Source organism: Argiope bruennichi, chromosome 5, assembly GCF_947563725.1.
Source record: "Argiope bruennichi chromosome 5, qqArgBrue1.1, whole genome shotgun sequence".
Lineage (NCBI taxonomy): Eukaryota > Metazoa > Arthropoda > Arachnida > Araneae > Araneidae > Argiope > Argiope bruennichi.
In genome coordinates, this window is record NC_079155.1 from 16,031,410 (window position 1) to 16,056,823 (window position 25,414).

Consider the following 25,414-nt stretch of genomic DNA (forward strand, 5'->3'; position numbering starts at 1 on the left):
AGCACATTGTAGGAATTGGACAAGTGTTCGTCCACTGTTCTTGTAAAAAAGATCATTCTTCAACGAGATGTTTTATGAACAATGGTTCTCTTTGCAATTCTAAGTGTCAGAGCAGTTTGTCATGCCGAAATAAATAATTTGTAATAACAGTACTGTATTAAACGATATTCAAGTCAAGTATTTTTTCTTCAATAAGGAGTATTTTTCCTACACACTGTATTAGTAAGTATAGTTTAATACAATAATTTTGGATTAAATTTTATTGTCTAACGAAATAGTTAAAACACGAATTAAATAAAACACGAATTCTTTCTAGAGCTGTCAGTTAGAACGCGTTTTACCTAGTTAATTCGGGTTCTCCCTAGCGTTGTCAGTTAAAACGCGTTTTCCCTATTGAATTCGCGTTTTGACTGATTTCGGGTTTTCACTGTAACATATAAATAAAAATTATTTGAATTATGAAAGAAAATTCTTTGAATTTTTATTTCGAAAAAATACAAGGAAACGTTATAATATTGTAAGATTAAAATTATATTGAAAATATTGCTTATATTGAATTTTTTTTTTCATTTTACAACATTTTAATGATTATCTTTCATTTAAACTTTTTTTAAATTAAGATTCATAATTGGATGTTGAACAGGTGAAAGTGTTCTTCATTGAATACCTTAACTACCATATTTTTAAATGAAAACTCCATTCACAGATGGGGTTTTCAGGATTTTGACAAGCACTTCTGTTTTATTATTTAATCACTTTCTAAATATGCAATGAAATAGCAAGTGATTTCATTAAAAAGTATGTTGTAGAGATTTTGCTGAAAATTCGATAGAAATCTACAAATGTTGTGTACGAACTGTATACCAAATTTAATTCGTCTAGCTCAAAATGCTTATGAGTTATCTTTGACACAGAGAAACAGGTAGACGTTTTCCAAAAATGTGTTTTTTGAATGGAGGGAGGTTTAAAATGAGGATATTAAGGGAGGGAGATTCGAATGAAGAGAGGCTTAAGACGTCAAAAACCCGAGTTCCAATTCTTTGACGATTACAATATTTTCTGTGTACTTCATTATGAGAAAGTAACAACGGTTTGCATTGAAAACTCGGAGAATGAAGTTCCGCCATGTGATCCTACAAATTATGAAGTGTCCAATGTTTGGAGGTAATCGTAGCATCGGCTTTAACAGAGAGAAGTACAGAAAATCAGTGCTAAAAATATCGAAAATAACTGTTAGTATTAAGAGAACCACGCATAATTAATCATACGTTTCAACTGAAGTAGAGACAGCAATTTCTCATAATTTTTTTTGTAGTATAAGTCATTAATGACCAGTCTCCTATTTATATGGAAGTTATGTTTCAATTTATTGACAAATTTGAAAGAATTCCATTACCATTTTTTTTTCCTCGTTAAGAAGCATATTTCAATAAAAAGGTATTTTCCCCACATATCAGCATTTCTCAAAACCGAGGGAAATTTTTTTCACATTAACCGATATGATATGATGATTCCGCCAGATATGATGGGGGCAGCGCTAGCATGGTGGTAAAGTCCCGGCATCAGAACCGGAGAGCTTCAGGTTAGAGACTGAATTCCACTGAAGAACCGTCGTGTAAGCAGGTCCGGTGCACGTTAAATCAGTTGGAGCCAAACGTCCTCCCCCTGGTGTGGTATGGAAGCTTTGGAGAGGTGGGGGGGGGCAACTCAGGTGTCGTCCTCATCAGTTAACCGCGGTACAACATTATGAGGTCCGTCCCAAAATAGCCCTAGTGTTCCTTTAAAGCGACTAATATGACTAAAACGCCAGATATGATATAGCACAAAGAAAATATGTTCATTTTATTAAGGAAACCTGGCGTGGGAAATATTTTTTTTCCTTCTTCTTTTATCTGTAAAAAAAAAAGCGAGCATTTGAGCTTTTAATAGAGAAACAAGGTGTCTATTTTGTCACATTAAGGTCATATTTTGTAGCACTCTTTATATTTGTATAAGCGATTAATACCATACATTGGATTTTCAAAATTAAACTTAATAAATGTAAATGTAATATTTTTTCATCTATTCAAAATTGACTGGGTTTTACTAGTTAAATCGATGGTTGGTTGGTTGAATGAGTTTTACTGGCGCAAGAGCCAAATTTGGCTATACTGCGCCAAACTTATGGTGCATAAACAGGATCGGGGTTTAAAACAAATGGTAAAGTTAAATCGATGGATGAAACCACAAACGATTGTGGATATTTTTCTTCAAAATATATTCTGAACTCTTTGAGCATCTGATCGACAGCTATAAACATTTTATTTCTTCTATCTCTCACAAACCACTGGAAATATAGTTAGTGAATCTATGAATGCGTCAATAGTTCTTCTTCATTCAAGATGTTTTTTGTTCATCAGATTGATGATGATGTCGTGTCCGCGTTACCACGGAAAGGGGGTACAATAGCTTCTGAGGGTAAAGACCCCTGAACACCCGAGGGCAGAAGTCTGACTTCTAGCTCATATGAAGATGAAATTCACACATTCGCGTGCACAATCCCTTTTTACAGGGGGGCACATTCACACATCTCACAGATAGAATACAGATGAAGAACAACCACGCCCAAACCAGGATTCGAACCCGGGAGGCCCAGATGTTCATCAGATCGCTTATCATAAAAGTAACAAGGCGGTAGTAAAGTGGGAATATTCCAAGTTGTTAGAAATACCATTCTTTTTTTATAAACATCTTTTGAATGTGTAGCATATTAATTGCCACTTTAATTTCAGATAAAAATTAATAATCACGGTATTCTCAAAGATGAAATATTCAATAAATCTTCAAGAAAATAATTTGGCTTTTCTTTCCTATAAAATACAAAACTGCAAATATCTTTTCGAAAAAGTAATTATATATTTTTAAAATTTGGTTGCATCGATCATTCCATTGACACGTAGTGGGAGGGGATAAAGGAAAAAAGAGATGAAAATAATATCGAAAATCAATAAGAGGTTCATTTGCTTCTCTTGAAAAGGTAGGTCACGTTCAGTGTGAAAAAACGTGTACCTTATTTAGGAGAATAATGAATAAAAAGCAAATTGCTGCTTGTTAACTTTTTGTTTGGGAACATATCGGCTTAAAAAAATTATTTAACAGCGAACATACTTTGGTTAAAATATATTTGCGGTTGAAAAATATTTAACAGTTAAATGATATTTTACTTGATTAAATTTGCATCTCGCAAAATGTTGCGAAATATTTTGATATGCAAGCGAAAAATCAGTAAAAAAAAAAAAAAAAAAATTAAAAATGGGAGACTTTTTTTAATAATAAAAAAAAAGAACAGAAATTGGTCTTTCGGCTTTTTTTGTATACTTATTATAACATGGAGAATTTATAATTGATCCACATTATGAAGAGAATTGAGCATGCATTTGGGATCAGTAACCCCACTTCTATACTAATCTGATCCAATATTTAATATTGGTCTAATGATTTGGTTTGAAAATCATACACTAAAATTTACATTTCTAGTTGGCTACATTTTTTATTTATTGCATTGGTATGTACAGGTTTAGCAGGTAGTCAATCGTTAACCAAAATTTGATACATTTACAAATTTGAAGATAAAACCATATGCTAAATTTCACTCACTTAACTCGTTGGGTTTCTAAGTCCGTACATTCATATGAACAGAGGCAGATATAATTTCCTATTTTGAAATTTGTCCAAAATCTGAGAGAAATTTACAATTCTGCTGCATGTATTAAATTTTATACCTCTAGCTAATTGTAATTTTTTAGTTTTTATGTTTAAAGATTAAAAAGCATACGGAAAATATGCTAACAATGTTTTTATAAATACTCATTTATTATTTTTATTTTGGGAAGCTTGGAACATTGAAATACCCCAAAATCTTGAGTTAAAGATTTTTTGGCAATTTCAATACTCTTTATTGCGTGTGAGAAAGTAAAAAGCACAAAAGATTTTAATTATTTGACTATTTAAAGCACAGACTGCCTGTTAACTTATATAATCTAAGGATGCTTCAAAAGTTAATTCTCAAGAGTCCAAATATAGTCTCCCCCTCCCAATTGTTGAAACTTTTTGTGAAATAAGAATTCTATTGAAGAATTCTTATTTCATAAAAGTCAATAGAATTCTTATTTCATATCAAAAGATTTCTATTGACTCAGAATCATTGTGAACTCGTTCATTCAGCGAATGGTAAGATCAGTTATCATGAAATGTTGACCGGAGAAGCCGATCATATTTTAACATATTAATATTCCATTTTTTCGTTTTCCATTATGTTGTACTTATTTATACTTCAATTTATACCCGAATTGTTCTGGATGTTTCGACAAAAGAAAGATCCCTTTTCAGTATTACTCCAAAGTAAGTTCTGTTCATTTCAGTGAGAAAGCGACGTTAAAATACTAAATTTTTTTCTCGATATTGTGAGGATCGGTGTAGTATTTTTAGATGGCTTTGTATCTTATCTTTAGTCACGACTTCTTCTAAATATGGACATATGCTTCTAGAAAAATATTTTTTAGTACTCGTCTTCTTATAATTGTATTATCAGTTTTTGGACTTTATAATCAACATTTGTAACAAAATATTTCACTGAAATTGTTCCATTTTAATAGCAGTCTGACTTATTAACGACGATCCTATGCTATTTTATGTAGTTGTGGTTCTGGTTCTACTTGGTCCAGTATATCAAACGAAGATTTTGAAGTACCAAAGCAGCACTTGAGATTAAAATTTGATTTAGCTCCAATATATGGGAGCTATAGACCGCAAACGAAAAACTGCCAACATTTGTGTTTTAACTGGAGAAAAACTGGTTGCATCCAGCCCAATTGCATGAATGTAATTCAGTACTAAAATGTACATTTGTCTATCGGTTTTTTGAATATCATTTGTAGAGAGCACATCAAGAGAATTGAACTCGTACCTTTGATTCATATTTCACAGCCATGCCATGGTATGTCTTCGGACATTAGGTCACAGAATGGTTTATATATAAAGCTTGCAAAAGAAAAAAAAAATACACGTTAGCTCTTTATAGACACATTGAATGTTTAATATGAACTATACATTAAAAAATATCTTTATCAAATGCTTACAGGAATGAAAAGTTTACTACATTCAGGAAAAGCGTTGAAAATTCATGCAGGAGTCTGAAATAATTGCACCAAACTTAGTCGTAAAAACAAATATAGTCGTTTTGTGTTCATTAGCTACTTTTTACGTGTGCTATATGAGTTTCGCTATATATGTGAATTCGGGACCAATCAGACCAAAATTTGAATGGAGTCGTTTCGCATTAACATGATATATAAAAAAAGACACTCCGCCAATTTTATTACATACATGACTTTGGAAATAATGGCATCAAAGTTTCAATGGAGTGATTTCACACATGCCAAGTACGCTAGGCCGATTTAGTTTTACAATTTATTAAGAATTTTGTATTAGAAAAAGGATTTAATGCCACTTAATAACATAAAATAACTTGTAATTTTTTTTAGTTTCTGTGATCTGATTTCTCAGATAATTTTGTGATCGAAAGGTTTCTTATGTTTTAAAACATGTAAAGAGAATGGCATAGTTATTTTGAGTTCCAATGCAGAAAATAGAGTATCATAGATTTCTGGGACTATTTCAGATATTTCTTAATTAAGAGATTTCCATATAGTATTCAAAATGGATTTTTGAATTTTCATATAATTTTAGGAACCAAAAGAAATAAAACTGCTCGATCAGCTGGCGATCAGATCTCTACTGATAAAGAAATTTCAGGACTCCTTTGTAGTCTCGAACATTGCAATTGCTTTAAGGAAAAACTTTAGTTGCAAAAACAATTGGATACCGCTATTTCGAGAGTAGTAAGCGCTGGATTGTATAAAAAGTGGTTTGATGAGGATGATGAGTGGATGATGAGGTATTTTTGAGCAATTTACCTCGAAGACTATGTTAAACGTGAAATTAGTCTTTCTTTTAAAGATTTAAATCTTCTATTTTTATTTTAGTTATGGGATTTAGTTTATCTTTTATTGTTCTTTTGGCAGAGATTATCTCCGTTACTCGCTTTTATAAAAGGATTATGAAATTTTGTGGCATAAAAATAGGAAAAAATAGATGATATATAAGAGTTCGAATTAAATTATTTCTTTTATTGAAGATAAGTTAATCTTTTACTAATATTTCTTATTATATTTATATATAAAAGTCACAAGCTAATCAGTAAATAAATAAATATTGAAATTTCTTTAGATGATTTATCTTAAGTTTCAAGTATTAAATATAAAAATCCTTCATCAATTTTAATTGGAAATTAAAGGGCAATGTAATTGACTTCTTTTCTTCTTTAAATTTTATTTAGAAAAAGAAATTCTGTTGAGAGATTTGTAAAATTTTTTAATAACTAATTAACGCGGCTAATTTTTTAGATAAAAGTCAGGCTCTTTAGAGCAAAAAATCCTTGCTTGAAATTCGTATCTAGAGATGACCCCTGACAAAGTTTTCGAGCTGGATTCCTTTTTATTTTTTTGTCAATTTATATTAATTTTTTACAATGAATTTCTGGATAGTATTATAGTATTAATAGTATTATAGGATAGTATTAGATACAGCAATATTTTACGTGTTCTAAATATAATGTTTTTCTAATAGTTTTTAATCGATCAAAGTTTCATTAACACTTCTTTTTTTTTTCCTTCAAATTCTCTTTACTTTGAATTGTCTGTTGGATATACTAATATGATTTTGGTTTCGTTAGTCTATATTTTTGAAAATATCAGGAAGGAGAGAATAATATCTTTTTTGAGAGTGCGTAAGAAAGTTTAGAGGAGCCCACTGCCACTGATTTTGATTATCAAAATGCAGCACTGAAGATTCCCTCTCAGAAAAGTATTATCAGTTTATGTTCCCTTTAAAATTGTTTAAAAGATTTGTCACTCATTATAAATGAATAAATTTTATAAAAAAAAACAACTATCTGACAAGAAAATATCTTTTCAAGATTTATGAACAAAATAGGACAATTATAGCTTATGATAATCCATATTATGAAGAATTTCCTTTATTAATCGAAATTTGGAACACACACACGCACGCACTACAAAATTTTGATTATTCTTGTAAAACAGCCAATTTAACAATTGCAATTCTAGAAAAAGAAGTAGTACTTCTTTTCGTAGCAAAAATAATTATATTTAAGGTAGGCTTTCCTTTCTAACTAAAACTGTTGTGTTGGAAAAAGTTCCTCTATTTCAAAATAATTATTTAATACCTAAAAAGCAAAATCGTTCCCAAAACGTTGAAAGACTCAATAATTTATCGAAAAAGAAAGAAAAATCTTAGAAATTATGAAATATTAGGACCGTTCCTGACAGAAAAATAGTTACCTAATCGCACATACGATAAAAAAAATTATTAGTTTTATGCACTTTTGAAATGTAGCTGAAAATGTTCCTAAAATATGTAAACACTCTTAGTTATTGCAAAGTACTAGCATAGTAGTTCAAAGTCAATAGATCATTAATTTAATTCCACAGCAGCAGCAACTAAATGCACAGCATTCACCAATGAAAAGAAATAGGCGCAATCAATTTGCTTACTAAAGCAAAACAAAACTGTCATTGATTGGACTTTCACAAGGAAAATGTAAAGATCATTATTTATGCAAGAGCTGTCGATATTTAGTTCCGTTGCGTGAAGAAAGAAAATTTGTCCGAAAACATGTAACACTTGACAAGTGTTTATTCATAATTAATAATAATGAAAATGATTAGAAACGACAATGTCAACGGTTACAAAAGGCTTGAAATTGAATTCCTTTCAGTTACTTTATAAAATAATGCATATTTTCCCTTGGAAGGAAAACACGGAAAAGGAAATTGTTGTCACGTATTCAGAAATGAAGATTTCTTGATATGAGTTCTAACAATTCCCTGCGGGATATAGATGAGAACTGCGGCATGAACTTCCCGAGTAAACTGAGAGTTGCAGCTAGACAATTATCACCAATTTTTTTCATGAAGAGATTGAAAAAAGGAGCCACTGTTTCTGGTGTTGAAGGTGAGTTGCTGAAAGTTCTTTCTCAACAGCTTAATTTCTCTTACGAAATTGTGAAACCAGCGGATAAAAACTGGGGTTCCCTTGATGGACATGGGAATTGGACTGGCGTCATGGGAATGCTTCTTCGAGGCGAGGCGGACATGGGCTTGTCCCATTTTTCCATAACAGAGGAGAGAGTCCGAGTGGTCGACTTCAGTTTTCCTTACGATATTTTGGATAGAACATTTGCAACAGCTCAACCGGGAGCCTTTCCAAAGATGGCCTCTTTCACTTATCCATTCAATACAAATGTTTGGATATTTATCTTCTGTTTGATAGCAATGGCTCCCTTGCTATTCCGTGCCTTGATATTCAAGAAGCGATCGGTTTCCAGTGTTTACATCATGATACTTGGAAGTATGCTCAAACAACCGATCAATGACTCCGAACAGTCTTGCATGCGAAGATTGGTATATGGCATATGGATAGTCTCAATGACTTTCATGTACTTTGCTTACAGCGGTGTTCTTTTATCTTACCTCACGATACCATGGCAGAGGAAAGGCATACAAACTATCAAGGAACTTGCTGATGCCCTAGCTGCAAGGACCCATAAATGTCTGGCTCCTAAAGGAACAATAGACATAGAGATTCTTCTGAATAGCACTTTTGATTATTATAAAGAAATAGGTAACATTATCCAGCAGAATAACTGGTTTTATGATCCAGATGACATGAAGAATCAGGTTTTGGATGACGGCAAAGCTTTGATTGGACCTCGGAGTTTGTTACACGCTCATTTTGGATACGAACCTTTTACTATCAGTTCAGTGTCAAGCGACTCTTTTGGTGTTTGGAACATAGCTATCGCATTGAGGAAGGATTTTTGTTGCATAAAACAGTTAAATCATGCAATTCTCAGGACATTATCGGTAGGATTATATGACAAATGGTGGAAAGATGTGTATCTATCCAATTTAAAACTGATGTTAAAATTGCGGCCCAACGATAATAATACTCCACTTCCACTTGGAGACTTTTATGGCGTTTTCATATTGCTTTTTGTTGGTTACGCTTTGGCATTTGTAGTGTTTTTCTTAGAAATTTATGCACATTATTTCAAGAAAATGGATGCTGAAAAGAACAGATTAGTGGAATCAGAGGAAATTACTCTGGAATTGCAATCGGAATAATGTGACACAGTTGTTGCAATTGTACAGTACTCATTCTTGGAAGATAGAAAAATAAATTTTTCTAACACACAGTGCATAACCCAAATTTGCGTCGCTACAATTTTTTCTTTTATAGAATCAATTTGGGGTAATTTAATAATTGATTGTTAAAATAATTTACTAAAATTTTTACTTAAATAAACAAATTTTTTTTGTAAAAAAAATTTAATAATTCTATTAATTTTTCCCCTGACAAATTAAAATCAAAATTATTTTTAGTTATGCTTTCCTACATTTCTCTCATCTGCACAAAATAATCTGTATAGATTTATATATCGTCTGTTAAAAAATTTAAAAAAAAAAATGACCCATACGATCAATTTTCGAGACAAAAATAAAAATATTTCAGAATAACGGAAAGAGTAAACTAAAAACTGAGTAAATAAAAAATATTTTATTTCTCTTTGCGCTTGACAATCGTTAAGTAGTTTATTTCAGTGATTTTGAGATAGGAAATCCAAATTTATACAATAGTTTGGATTTAATTTCCTTACATTAATATTTTAGACGCTGATTGTATGTAACAGTTACTTAATTTTATAAATATTATATCTTAAAATTAAAAAAAAAAATATTCAAATATAGAGAACGCTTTTAAGTTTTCTAATCTGAAAGATTTAATTACTAAAGATTTTATCTAAAAGCGTAAATGCACATAAGTTGTAATATGTTGTTTCAATCGTCGAATAATATAATTGTTATAAACCATTATAACATGAGACATTTTTAAAGGGAAAAAATTTTCTTTTATAACAATTTTTCTACAAAAAAATTTTGTACCATCCACTATTCAACGATATTAAAAAAAAATTTTGATGATTGCTAAAAAAAAAAACGAACTGATAATAGTAGATATATTTATAATACATTCTTAAAAAGAAAATTTAACCTTCAAGCTTCATTGATATTCATTAAAATTTTGAATAATATTTAGTCTAAGACATAGAATTTTTTTTTACATATTAGGCGATATAAATTTGTCATATCAAGCCAATTTTAAACGAAGAAACTTTTAATAGAATATCCAATGAAATTAAAATGATTAAAAATGGTTCGAAATAAAGGATTTGACTTTTTCTTTTCCTTATTTTTTTTTTAATAAGCCTTGAATTTGTAACTCCTTACAGTCCTATTATCTGATATAATGATGCATTGTTATCACATCTTTATGATATGAAATTGATTAGAAAAGTAGTAGAAAAAAATCAAAGTAGAAAGTATTATTCATTATTATATTAATTAAAATTAATCTAGTATTTTCTAGAAAAGTGTTTCAAAAATATTTGTGAAGATTTATCAAAGTTAAAAGCTTTAAGAAACGCCTTTTAGAGAGTTCACATGTTACAATAAATATCAGGATCAGATAGACTGCTTTTCAAACTTTCCTGATACTGAAATGCTAGCGAATCTTAAAGTCTTGCATCTGTAAGTATTTCTCAGTAATTATTTGTTTTTCTCTATTTGTCTTTCTGTCTATAGTGCTGATTTCAACCGAACTCTAAGAATTAAGATTTAACCGAACTCTAAGCATAAAATTTCAGACAGGCACAGGTTGACCACTCATTGTTATATTCAAGCATCGTTTGGAAGCAATACGAGATACCTGAAAATTTCTCTCTTGCTTTTTTTCAGCTGCTGTGAAATGATGTATCCCTTTCTCTAACGTTCCACGCCGAACCAACTTTCATTCCCGACGGCATTAGTTTTATCAAGGAATAAATAACAAAAACAGAAATAATAAGAAAATAATGAGTTTATTTCAAAAGTTAGGACAAAAAAAATCTATGTATTCTCTCGAAAATTTCGTTTTAGTTGATCTTAAGACAAGGCGAGGTCATCATGCTCAAAGAATTTTAAATTACATGTTAGTAAACGCAAATATGATTAAATATGATGCTACAATATAGGCTGAAAAACGATAATCTAAATACGGGTGGGCAAAAAGTCCATAAAAAATTTATAAAACGCGGAAAATTAAGTAAGATAAAAAGCGGTTTGTAGGTGTAGGATCGGTAAGTGAAGGAATTTTTTTTTAAAGATAAGAAGAAAAAAAAAATTAATTTAAAAAAGAGCCGATAGGTAGCGTTTCGTACAAAAGTGAAAGAAAAGACACGTAAATCACAAAAATAATGTTACCAAATCAATTTTTATAGCAATAAATATTCCATATATCCATCACACAAGTGATAATACATTTCAGGCGTGTTACAAATCCAGCAGCGGCAGAGTGCAGCATGTCTGGCTGTATACATGATAGCTCTTGGCGGATTGGATAGAAGGGCTCAATAACATGGGATTTTAAATTTCATCATAGCCGAAAGTCTGCTGGTGTCAGATCTGGGGACCGAGGAGGCCATGGGAACTTACAACATCTGCTAATGTTAACTAACGTCGCCATGGACTGAAAAATGAGCATCCTCTTTCCACAAAATGTTAAAGACTCAGGAGGGATCTTTTCCAATTTTGGACAGAACTCATCTCGCAAATGCTTCTATCTTTACGGTATTCGACTGTAAATGTTCATAGCAAGACTGTAATTTGTATGGATGAATGTTGCGTATTAAGTATGGTGGTAAACTCAAGCGTCTGTCAGCTTCTCGTGCACTGCTAATCCCTGCAGCGGATTCTGAAACGAATGTTTCCATTTCGGCTGCAATGCATGCTGAATGTATCTGCCTTAGACTTGGTTATCCGTACCTTACACGATCCAGTTTTCTAAAATATGCTGAACAAGCTTTATGAGGCCTGCTACTGTTAAAAGCTCTTTTCGTCTTCACACTTTTCTGAAGTTGGAATTTATGCAGTGCAACAGTTGCTGATTCCTTGTTCACTTACATGCCATGCTACGAAGATGCCTTCTGATCCTGATGCCATCTGGATCAAGAGCATGTCTCATTTACATATTTCCAACTAAGTCGTTCATTTCTTAGTTTCCAACTAAGTCGTACAGTGCCATCTGTCGGCTGTTTTTTTAAATTTTTTTTTCTTATCTTAGAAAAAATCCCGTGACCTATCAATGCTAAACCTTCAAACCGTTTTTTATTTTGACTATCTTTCCGGGTTTTATGAATTTTTAAAGTTTTTACAGACTTTTTGCCCACCCTGTATATAATTTAAACCTATAAAAACTAGCAATTTAAATTAATTTATTAAAAGTACTCATTATTTATGACTTTTATGAAACATCAAAGCATATAAAGTGAATTCGTTGTTGGTACTGATTTTTCATATACAGGGTGTCCCAAAAACATTGAGACGTGGTTTGATTCTTTATTTATTAGAGATAAGTGGTCAATGTAAATTGCAAAGTAGTTCAAAATAATGTACGAAATAAAATCATGTTAATAAAATTTCTTTTAGTTAATTTCCCAAAAGTTACACTTTTTTAAATTTTTATGCGACTCCTCTAGACAAACGCAGTCAATTAAAAAGCTTTAATTTTTTTTTTAATGTAACAACGACATTACAAAAAACCGCACACTCGTATCTTTAAAAGTGAGCGAGTTATACTTAATTAAAAATTGAACGCCCTGCATAAGTCATACAACAAAACAGAAATAAAATTTGTTATATATTATAAAAATATAAAACGTATAATAATATTTGCATTAAAACCCTTCTTGCCTGTTTAGGCATATTCGCGGTATCGACATGTACATTAAGGTGTTTTTATGTTCAGACTGTAGATTTTATTTGTAAAAATTAAAATACAAAATAAATACAAGTAAATAATTTGTTTTAATTTTTCATAACGACATTCTAACAAATTAATTCATAGAAGATTTATTTTCTTTCATTTAACTGTAATTTGGCGGTTTCAAATAGTCATGTTAAAATGTTTTTCTTTCTAAAATATATTTTATAAAATGTCTATCTACTTTTTTGCATGCTTTTTTAAAATTATATGCGCCAAGTGCAAGATCGCATAAAATAAAACTGAGAGTCGCATGCGTCCCGCTGCTCGTATAGGCAGACCACTGTTTATCTCTGTCTATTAAGGCTTTATCTATGGACACTTTTTTTTAAACATACCCTATCACATTTTTTATCTAAAAATTTTCATTACAGTTTGTATATGGTCCCTATTTTTATTGAAGAAACAGCGTTTTATGTGATGTGAAAAAATGGCATAAGTCAATTTTTTTTTTCTGTATTATAGTTCATTTAATTTTAAAGACACAGTTATGCAGCTTTTTCTAATGGTCTTGTTGGATGGAAAAGAAAACCTTTTTAATTAACCAAATTTGTCTAGAAGGATCGTATAAAAAATTAAATAGTGTAACTTTTTGAAAATCAAAGTTAATTTTTTTTAATTATTAACGTAGCTTTATTTTGAACTATTTTGTAATTTACATCGTCCACTTATCTCCAATGAGTAAAGAATTAAACCACGTTTCAATCTTTTTGGGGCACCTTGTGTACATGGTGCCCCAAAAAGTCAAAGTACCTTGTGTACAATCAGGTCAAAGAGTGTGCAGTTACTTCAATAAACGCAATACTACTAATAACTTCCTGGAAGATAATTAATAATATTTATTTACATCCGATGAGTTCGTCTACAAATGATTAAAATAATTGAAATCAGATTTTAGGAAGCGATTCATTATATTTACTTACACCAATTTATTTAACTAAAAATATTTAAAATCAGTTTTTAAGTATCTGGCACACATTTTTCTTCCGACTCTGGAACTTCAGTTATTTTTTCCTCCACAGGAACTGATGGTTCATCAACTGTTTTCGTATCGATACTTGATTCATCTACAACCGAAACGTTGTGTTCCACCATATCTAATTCAGAAGTGAATGCTTTCAAGGTTCTTTTTATTGCATAATTCTGATTCTCTCGAACAATTTCAGATGATCCATTCTTTCAGTGACAGTACTTAATTCTTCCATTTCCAGTAAAAAACCCTCTAGAGATAACGCATATCTGTACTATGTATTATTTCTAGAGGGTCTTTTATTGTTTGCAAGGATCCAATGTCATCAAGTGTAATTTGTTCCTTCGTGCTAGATGGGGTTGCTCTTCGGTGGCCCCATCAAGTTTCCCACATAGCCTCTGGCTAGGTCGGGGTATCGCACAGTATATCCAAAGATTTTTCTCCTGTCATATTGGTATCAGAAGTTGATTCCTTTGATGTATTATTTACTGACACTTCTGATTCATCAGGTGCGGAATCTTCAACTGTTGAAAGTGAATTGGATCTCTTTTTTACGGGGGCTTTTCTAATCCCGTGAGTTAGAATGTGCCTTTTCAAGTCTGTCCATCGAGCAAACGATCTGTTGCATACATCGCAATTTAGAGGTTTCTCTTTAGTATGGACTAAATAATGAACATTTAAGTCACCTTTACGAAGAAATCCCTTACCACAAAATTCACACACATGCGGCCTCTCATTCGTATGTTTGCGAATATGTATAATCAAGCTATCCATCCGCGAAAAGGCCTCCCTGCATAAATGACACACGAAAGGTTTCTCTTTCGTATGAACCCGATAATGAAGTTTTAATTTATAATTTTCTCGAAAAGGTTTACCACAGACATCGCACACTAAAGGTTTAGCATAAGTTTTAAGATACTCTTTAGTACAAGTTTGATTATGTTTCGATATGTAATGCGAATCCAAATGTTTCTTTCTAGAAAATATCATTGCACACTGGTCACATTCGAACGTTCCTGTATTATGGGTGTGTCTATCCAGGTGGCGCTTTTTAGCAAATGCCCTGCCGCAGACATCACACGTGAAACGTTTCTCTTTTGTATGAGTGCGATAATGTCCGATTAAATAACTTTTTCTATAGAATTTCTTATCACATAAATCACATGGAAAAGGTCTTTCATTCGTATGAGTACGATAATGCATTTTTAATTCGCTTTGCTCCCAAAATTCCTTAGGACACATTTCACATACAAAAGGTTTTTCATTTGTATGAGCACGACGACAATGGTGTGTTAAAGTGCTTTTTTGATAAAACGCTTTACCGCACACTTCACAAACATAATTCTTTTCTCCTGTATGTGTGCGATAATGAAGAGATAGATAAGGTTTTCTAATAAATGTTTTGCCACATACGTCGCATTCGAACGGCTTTTTCTTTGTTTCGTTATTCGTGATGCTATCTCGTGCATTCACGGTAGATATTATTTCTTTGACATCATCCATAAGGAATGCTTCCTAAGCTCTTCACTGTACTCCAGTTTAATTGTGAATATAATTTTCGCCCATTTAATTTTAAATATGACATTAAAATCACAGTGCGATAATAATAAGTTGATGGCCACAATCAAAATAATTGCTGAAATCATTACAAGGAAATAACTTAAACCTCACCATTTTTTAAAAATTTAAATTATGTATTGCAGTAATGGAATCATACTCGAGAAAGCAGATAGAATGATTTTTCTTTATTTTTGGAAATAGTACTGTTAATAGTCTATTCTTATTTCATTCTTTACCTGGTGGGTTAAGATAATTGCATATTTTCTCTTTCGGTCATATACAGGATTTCTTAGAAAACAATTTTTTCAAACTCCATACTTGATACTCAAGGAGGATTCTTACATTTACAAGATTAGTTTACAGTGATACCTGAAAAAAAAAAATAACATTACTTTAGGCACATTTATGCTCTTGATGACATCGCATGACTGAAACAAGAAATAATTTTACTGAAAATACAACCATAATTTGTGCTGATCATGTTAAAAATAAACAACTAATGTAAATAACTACCAATCAAAGGGACCTTATTACATAAATAAACCTATTACAAAAATATTCTGTAACACAAAACATTCTTAAACAAACGTTAAAGATATTTATATGGAGCTAATTAAGGTTAAATTGTTTAATATTTTTTATTTACATTAAATTATTCATTTTGTTTTATTATGCATTTTGTTTGATTAGCTGCCTATCTTAAAGCTACACAATTATTGCTATTAAATTTTTTTAACCTAAGATGGTAAAATTAAAAACGTATTTTACACACTTAATTAGAGATTTAATAACAAAAGAAAAATTACAATATGTTTCAAATTATGCAAATATAAACATACTTTTATATACTTTAAATGATGGGTCTTCATTTGTTCGATTTCAACAGAACTACATTTGAAATTTTCCATCCTTAAATAGTAATACAAAATGAGTAAGTTTAATTTATGGAGAAACTTTGGTATACAAGAAATTTCAGGTTTTTAATGCAGATTTGAAATTATAATGTTGATTTTCTTCTTTCTCTATAGCTAAACCTTGGCATATAGACATGAGAAGTCATTTAATCCTAAACAATAAAATTAACACAGTTTCTTCAGTTTAAAGTTTTACACTAGTTATTATGATATTATATTATGTGTGTGTAAAGCATTGTTATACAAAAGATATGACTGGCTGAATGGATGCATTTTTCACTCAAAAAATCTTAAAAGGGAACAACTCTGTCCAAATATCTTGCCAATGCCATAAACACTATATTTGGATAAATATTAGCTGAGTTAACACCGTTGTTTACTAATCATTTAGCCATAAATGATTATATGGCTATTCATAAGCAAAAGACAACACATGTTCCTTGAACACATGTTTCTTGAATGAATGTGGCTGAAAGCTGAGTTTCTTAAAGTTTACAATAAAATCAACAAATTAATATATAAAAAGGACCTCTGAATCTGCTGCAGCTTGTGATGTTGTAAAAGAAAATAAATACTTATTATTTCAGAAGCAAAGATATAAAGTTTGAACTAATGATAAATGCACAGATCCATGATTTTGAGAATTAATTTGTAAATACATGTTGGTACACATGAAAAATGTTTAATTTATTCAACAGTTAATTAAAAGCTATACAACCATTATTAGACTTTGTAAATTTTTTGAATGAGTTAAGATACTATATTATATTTTCCTTTCAAAGATAATGAGCCAAATTGCATAGATGTGAATAAATAGCAGTAACTTTCTACCACATACTCACAAGATAATTTAATAAAAATAATGATAGCATTCTTTTTGTTTTTTCTCTACAATAGAAGAAATCAAGAAATTAACTATCACATCAAGAAAACCATATTCATACTTAACAAGAATTAAATCCCTTTCTTTCAACTGAAAGTTTCAGATGTGGTATGATTTCAAAAGGGGGTGTAGAACACCTTTGAAAGAATATTTCTATTAAACTGTATTGATTTTTTTTATTTCCATTAATTATTAGAAATTGACAGGAAATCATAAGTATAAGAGATATGAGAGCATGTTTTTATCAAAATGGAAAACAAATGTCACTTTTTTTAGTCATATATGAAGTCAGGAGATACTATAATAATAAACCCACATAATTCAAAGGCATAGTTTTTAAATTTTTTCTCTAAACTGATCAGTCATATGCAATTTTAACTGTAATTAAAAATATAAAAAACATGCCAGAAAATCAAAGGGAACCTTTTAATGTAAGTCCTAAACAGAATACCTTAATAGTCCCTTTAGAATATTTAACTAGCATTGAAACATTTTGCATCAAATTAATGATTATTAATAAATTGCAGTAATTAATACACAATATACTTTGCAATACATTAAATTATAAATAAATATGTAAAATAATGACAATTTCATTCAGTTATAATCTTAATATATATAAATTACGTGTCACGTTGTTTGTCCGCGATGGACTCCTAAACTACTTAACCGATTTTAATCACATTTGCACACCGTGTGCAGTTTGATCTAACTTAAAAGATAGGATAGCCCTTTTTTTGAATTTTTAATTAGAATTTTAATTATTAATTAAAAACTAACTTTCCCGCCAAAAAAATCTTCAAATCGCCAAATGAGTACGGCTTCAATTTTTTTTCCCAACAGTCATGAGGCTAGGCTTAAGATTTTTCGGCTGATTATTTGAAACGATTCTATTTATTTTCTTAATGTTTTATGCATTTAAAATGAAACATTGTTAATGAATCGATCGTTCAGATACATTCTTAAGTACTTTTGAATTAAAATAAAACAGAATAAAGGAAATTAAAAATTTCTAATCTGCATAGCGTTACCCCAACTGGCGTAGAAAAACTCACGCATTTGCGTTACGTTTCGAATCCGAATGTTCGAATTATTTATGATCCTATCCGAAAACGTTTCTCAGGAATAAGATATCATTTTCCACAATTATTTTTTAATGCATACAATAAATTTGATACGTTGCAACGGATAAAGTATCACGATCTTATGTTTGAATTTTGTATTACTGTACACGGTGGCAATTCTCAGAAATAAGATATTTTATTTGAAAATGATTAATTACAAACGTTTTAACGAATCACTGATTAATATAACATAATAAAATTCTGCTTTTTTTTTTTAATTATAAAGAAGTTTGGAAAAATACTTGAAGGTGCACACGGATAATTATTACTTTTCGTTTTGAATGAATTCAGATTCTTTATCTGACTGTTTACTAAGAAAAATGTTGTACGGCAATAACATTTGTTACCTTCATTGAATTTTCAATTAAATGATTTTATTTCTTTTGTTAAGGATATCGTAAAAAAGGTAAGTGAACGAGCCAATAATAAGTTCCTCTAATCGTATAATAAAAAAATATTAACTCATTTGTATGCTAAATGAAATTTAATCTTTTTTTATATAAATTATTGAAGATATGATAATAAAAAATGGTTACAATAATCGTTTCAGTTTTTCATTTCTTTACTAATAAACTGCATGTACGTATCAAGTTATGTCAGCTATCATTCACTTCAGCTACAATGCTTATCATTATTTAATAAATGTTTCTGAAACTGATTTCATTTTGTAAATTAATTTTGAATTATTGCAACAGACAAATATATCAATGACGGAATAAATATTATGGCAACTTCATGTGTGGAATATAGAACTTTTTTTAAAAAAATATCTTTCCTTTAAGCTGAGGAAGCCAGAATCTGTATCACTGAAGTTAGAGGATTTATTATACATCATAAAAGGTTTATACTAAGAAGGAAGGTATTAAGAAGGAACAATTTATTTGCTCATTATTTGACAGTCACAATTATCTGTTAGCTCCAAGCGATTCTAACAGATGGCGGTATCTGTTGACTGGACTGAGTAAGTATTCTAACAGATGGCGCTGTGTTAAAAGTACCGACGTTTCACATAAGCTACAATTTAATGGCATTAATTTAACCATCATGTGTTTCTGAGGCTAAAGTATAAGTTAAATTTATTTCGTAGTAAACGCAATACAATGAAATTCAATTGTTCTTACTTTTTCAATTTTTGGTATTAGCATAGCCGACCACGTGTTATTTAGACTGAAGTATAAATTGAATTCATATTATAGTAAAAGTAATACAGTGGAATTCTTCTTGCTTTTTAATTATTAGTGCTTCATTGTTCAACAATCTTTAATTAAAATGCATGTTTAAAACAATCATTCTTATGGCGAAGTGTTGAAACACTTCGATTGGCCATAAACATGCGCGTACAATTCAAAATGATCCATCAGCACAAATATTTTCTGAACAATTACTAGATATTGGGAACGGTAAAATAGAACTGCAACCAAATACTCAATGCATTAAACTGCCAGACAATTTCTGCGCTGTTCTTCAGGGAAAAAATGAATTGATTCAGAGTATTTTTCCGGATATACAGAGTAATTACTTGAATCATAACTGGCTCAGTGATCGGGCTATTTTGGCAGCCAAAAATGTTGATGTTGACGAAATTAACTTCCAAATACAACAGTTGTTACCAGGCGATCTGATGTCTTTTAAATCAATCGATACTGTTGTTGATGAAAATGATAGTGTAAATTTTCCAATTGAATTTTTAAATTCACTGGATATACCTGGAATGCCACCACATAACCTTCGATTAAAGATTGGTTCACCTATTATTCTCCTGCGTAATTTGAATTCACCTCGATTATGCAACGGTACGCGTTTGGTCATCAAAAAGATCACCAGAAATATACTTGAAGCTACCATTTTAACTGGAAAGTTTAAAGGAGAAGTGGTCCTGTTGCCACGTATTCCGATGATACCATCAGAATCTACGATACCCTTCAAAAGGTTACAGTTTCCAATTCGTTTAGCTTTTGCCATGCCTATAAATAAGTCTCAAGGCCAAACAATGTCCATTTGTGGTTTAGATTTGAAAAATCCATGTTTTTCTCATGGGCAACTATATGTTGCATGTTCACGTGTAGGAAAACCGTCAAATCTATTTGTGTTAGCTAAAGACAGGTTAACCAAAAATATTGTGCACCGATTAGTGCTAAATTAAATTGAAATTAAAAGTATTTATAATTCAAAATAATAAACATTATTGTCAAAGATTTAAAACTATCTGCCCTACCTACCTCATTTATAAGTTTAAGTGTTACGTGTTTTTTACTAACAACTTTGTAATTTACTCATTTGTTACAAGCTTCAATACAAAAAATAAAGAAATTAAAAAATTTTTTGTGTATTGATTTTTGCTCAATATCAACGGTAGTAGAAAATCAATCATGGAGATCCCCATGTTTTTTTACAAATGGCATCTGTGTAAAAAAGCATGGTGGTCCCCATGACTGGTGTTCTCCTACTGTTTCCCTTGAATAGTTTACTACTATGTAATATAACAAAAACCTTAGCCACAGCAACGAGTGGCCGGGTCTGCTAGTAGAAAATAAATTATGTTTCTATAATGATAAGATTAACAAATAAATGTTATAAAAAATATCATTGCATAGAGATTCATTGAATATATCTATTTAGATCTTGAAGCTTCTCTTCATCCAAAGTAATATAAGTATCTTATTTAATAATTCATCCAAAACTGTAGGAAGATAATGCATTTTATCTCTATTTACTTTCTCTTTAAAAAAGTGTAAGATATCTTTAAATTAAAACTAGTTGAGGAAAAAAATTTTCTAAATTATTCTACAAATTTGTATTACACATAATAAGTACATGTTTCTAAATTAGATATTAAAAAAATATTAATAATTGTTTTTTTCTCTCAAGATATCTGATTATAACAAATAAATAAAAAAGTTCAAATAAGATTTACTAATTATTAGTCTCAGAATTTAATTTTTATAGCAAGGGAGAAGGTAACTAAGTATTTTATCTACAGCAAAAATCGATAAAAAAATGGGAATGGTCTTATTATTTCAAGAATATAAATTAATGGTTTGCATATTAAAGAATTATTATAAAAAAGTAATACTAGATATAGTATAGAAAAGTAATGCTAAAGATTCAATTCCAATACTATTTATTATTATTTCAATAACATCACTAATAATTAACACAGGAAAAAAATAAAATAAAATATCAATAAGACAAATATTTTATTTGCTTAAATAAATACAAATAATATTTTTGTATATGATTATATTGCCTCAAATATAAATAAAAATGAAAATATATACAAGAATATTAGATACATATGTAAAATAGAATATAAACGATTTTACAAACATAATACTTCTGTAATGTAAAAACAACAACAACAACAACAAAAAAAACACCTTCATAATTTTAACAGTTAAATGTTTGTTCTAATCATGACTTTTGCAACATTTCTGCTCTTTTATTTCAATTCAACAATCACTTTACACACATTGTAAGATAAAATAATTTTTCTGCAAGTGGAGCAAATTTCAAAATTCAAATCATAAATCACCACACAACAAGAAAATGATGAACAAAAATTAAATTTTAAGAGTAGTTAACAAAAATTAGCAAATAGTATACATTTGGGAAGAATATAATAAACACCAACCTTAATCAATATTTTTCATGAAAAAAAAAAAATATTTTAAAGGAAAAATGGCATAAGTCACAAACAAATGAGAACACATTAAGTGATTAATTTGGTTTGAATGCTTATACAGTATGACAATTTTATTTTCAATAAAGATTTAAACTAAACATGTAAAGAGAAATCAAAATGTTATACGGACCAGATAATCAAATTTTTACATCCACCTTTGGAAATAATTTGCAAATTTGAAATAAACATTAATTAACACCATTCAGAAGAAATATATTATGATGATATATAATAAACAGTTTATATTTACAAGTATGGGCTGACAGGTCAGAATGCCAAAAGAAATTGGAAAACAAAAACCAATTTTGATTAGTAGCTTCAAATAATTTTTATTAAATACAATTAGAAAATGCTGCAATTAATAGATTTTAAAACAACACTTTATAATTTATTTATGATGAATCAACAAATAAAAATTTATATATATATATATATATATATATATATATATATATATATATATATATATATATATATATGTGTGTGTGTGTGTGTGTGTGTGTGTAATGATATTTTAACTCTAATTTCAATTTAATTAATTTTTATAGTAACTTCATCTTAATTTAACCCATAGTAACTTCATTCTAAAATATTCTCTTATTTCGTGATCCAATTCCACTGTCTCTACTTAATTAATTCAAGAGAAGCTTTGTTAAATTGTTGAATCAGCTAAAATCTAACTTTCCCACACTACGTGTGAAGAGATAAAATACCGCTGATCATGCAAATTCTTTTTTAAAATCTCCCTGTGTTTTCCCTACCTTCTCCGCGCCTGTAATGAAAATCCCTATCGAAATCTCATAATACATTAGCACTGTGATGAAGTATTTTCCCTATCAAAATCATAGGTTATATAAGACCAGGGATAAAATGTCCAAGAGCCTTTCCCTCATTCCTTTCTGTGTCGTTCTGTGTGCTCTTCGCTTGTACATATGCTTGCTTCTTCAAAATGAAATAAAATGACGTCACGAAATTAAAAGTATCTTCATTGTCTTCAAACTGCATCATGCTTCACAACAAATAATATTACATATATATATATATATATATATATATATATATATATATATATATATATATATATATATATATATATATATATATATATATATATATATATATGAAAAGTTATAAATACAAATAATTGACTTACATGAAATATCTGACCATCATGATTATTAATTGAAATAATTAGAATAGAAAAGCACAGACCATCCTACTTATATTATTTTGCCATGCAATTTTTATTGAGAATTATTTTTTCTCTTTAACTGTTCAGTCTAATCAACAATTTAGCACACAGGTAATTTTCAAAGACCTGCTTTTAAACTGAAATGTCCTCTAATGATATTACATTTGCAATTATTTTTAATGTAAGTGCATATATAGATAATGGTACTTGTGAATTAACTTTATAACCTTGATTAATTACCAAAAAATCATTAAAGATGTCGTGTTTATTGCAATCAACAATTAATTGCTGAATATATTAGTCATTGACTATGTTCTCAATTGGCATGCAGTTAAACTAAAAGAACCGAATAATTGTGTTTAATTTCAATAGTTTTATAACTGGATAAAACTGGATAATTTTAACTGGATAATTAACTCAAACTGGATAATTTTACTCAGTTTTTAACTATTTCATGAATATTTAATTTATCTATACTTCAGTTGGAACTTAAAAGCATTAAAGATTATATTTTTAAAATTTGTGAATCTACTACTAATTATACTAAATTATTTAAATAAGTACTAATGCACCTGTGTTCACTCATTATTTGCTAAGGGTTCATGAAATACTTGCAAACATATACTTCTGAGTCCTAATAAAAGAATTTGTTTAAAAATATATAGCAGTCGGGCCTATGTTTTTAGAATATATATATTAGATGACATTCAACAAAAGTGAATCTAATAATTAAATCAGTTTCTCTATTAAAATATATGATTCTAAGAAATTTGAAAATTTACCTTCACAGTATATAATGCATTGTATTTGTACAACAACAACAAAGACAAAAAAAAACAAACAACAACACTAAGTTAAAAGGAAAAAGAATATTGAGAACGATTGATTCAAAATTTAATTAAACTAATTTCAACCAACAATTTAAAAATATGAAATTTATAAAATATATAAATATAGAGATCAGAATTAATATGCATGTATTACATCATAAGAGATAAAAGTTATCATTTACATAATTTTTGAAATAAACATTAGATGCATAGCACAAGATACTGACATTTCAGATTTCTTTTTAAAGAAAAAAACTTGCTGTAGTTATTCGTTACTAGGGAAGAATTTTTTATACAAAGATTATAAGAAAATAACTGAGTACTGTAAAATTTTATATTTTCGGATCACAGTCAAGAATATGGAGAGAAAAAAAAAAAAACTAATACCTCATAATAAATATGTTACGAAATTCTTAGCAACTTTTTTTTTGTTTATTTATTTGATTAGTTTATTTTGACAAACTTTCAAGCTCTTATTCACTGGCTGTTACTTAACCTGCCACTAGCAAAAATTACTAGAACATTCGTACAAAAATGTCATAACTACTTTAAAAAGATTGGTAGTTAAATTTTTTAAAAATATTTTATATAGGCAAATAAAAAAATCCGAATACCTTTAAATGTAACGATTCTGCAAAAATGTAAACAAACAAAAAACGGCATTGAACGATTGACAATTGAAGTGTAATGTATCTCACCTACGTCGTCTGCTTTCACCAAATGTTCTAGTCCAATATTCGTATAAAAACTCTTGAAATCATAGTAGCTGTATGCTATGATGACAAAATGCTATAAGTCATTTCTCGCAAAATTATTGAGTCTTTCGCATTCTGTTCTCGTTTATTAATGTTGAAAAGGGTTCTAATAATATAAAATGCCTTAAGTAAGATCAATTATGTTTTTGCTCATATCAATCGTTTTGCTCGTTGTATATGAGATCTTAAAATTGCATGAAATACCATAAAAAAATGCATTAGGCAAAAGGTTCAAATATCATTCAGTAGAGTTCAGAGTGATTTCACGCTGACAAAATTGTTTAATAATCTAAAATTTGGAATCGACCGACCACCTTACTTCTACTGTTCGTAAAATTGTTGTTGAAATAATTTATTTTGATATATATGTTCTTTGGAAATAGAAATATTCTATACTGTTATCATTAACCATCTTAATTTAACAGAAATACCAAAATAATTTTGCAATTCAGACCCCATAATGTGAATGCAGATGCGATCCAACCATTTGGATCCTGATCTGATAGAGCGTGTATCATTTCATTTA

The 25,414-nt window shown here is 29.5% G+C and overlaps 2 protein-coding genes across 4 annotated transcripts; one reads left to right on the forward strand and one right to left on the reverse strand.

The window, feature by feature from the left end:
- Nucleotides 1–7,928: 7,928 nt before the first annotated feature.
- On the forward strand, nucleotides 7,929–9,245 carry LOC129968192 (glutamate receptor-like). The gene has a single exon (XM_056082044.1). The coding sequence runs from the start codon at nucleotides 7,929–7,931 to the stop codon at nucleotides 9,243–9,245; it is 1,317 nt and encodes a 438-aa protein (XP_055938019.1).
- A 2,161-nt stretch (nucleotides 9,246–11,406) lies between these two features.
- Nucleotides 11,407–24,827, reverse strand: LOC129969625 (zinc finger protein OZF-like). 3 transcript variants are annotated; one of them, XM_056084273.1, is made up of 3 exons: nucleotides 24,748–24,808; nucleotides 16,348–16,417; nucleotides 11,407–15,877 (listed from the first exon to the last, which is right to left on the reverse strand). In XM_056084273.1, the coding sequence occupies exon 3, from the start codon at nucleotides 15,449–15,451 to the stop codon at nucleotides 14,351–14,353; it is 1,101 nt and encodes a 366-aa protein (XP_055940248.1). In that variant the 5' UTR covers nucleotides 15,452–15,877; nucleotides 16,348–16,417; nucleotides 24,748–24,808; the 3' UTR covers nucleotides 11,407–14,350. The 3 variants fall into 3 exon arrangements, with proteins under 3 accessions (XP_055940248.1, XP_055940247.1, XP_055940249.1); XM_056084272.1 differs by lacking the exon at nucleotides 16,348–16,417 and having other exon boundaries at nucleotides 24,748–24,827; XM_056084274.1 differs by lacking the exon at nucleotides 16,348–16,417 and having other exon boundaries at nucleotides 24,521–24,794.
- Between the last annotated feature and the right edge of the window lie 587 nt (nucleotides 24,828–25,414).

Excerpts from the sequence above, each read along its gene's own strand:
- LOC129968192 (XM_056082044.1), top strand. The coding sequence starts at position 7,929 with ATGAGTTCTAACAATTCCCTGCGGGATATAGATGAGAACTGCGGCATG.
- LOC129969625 (XM_056084272.1), bottom strand. The coding sequence starts at position 15,451 with ATGGATGATGTCAAAGAAATAATATCTACCGTGAATGCACGAGATAGC.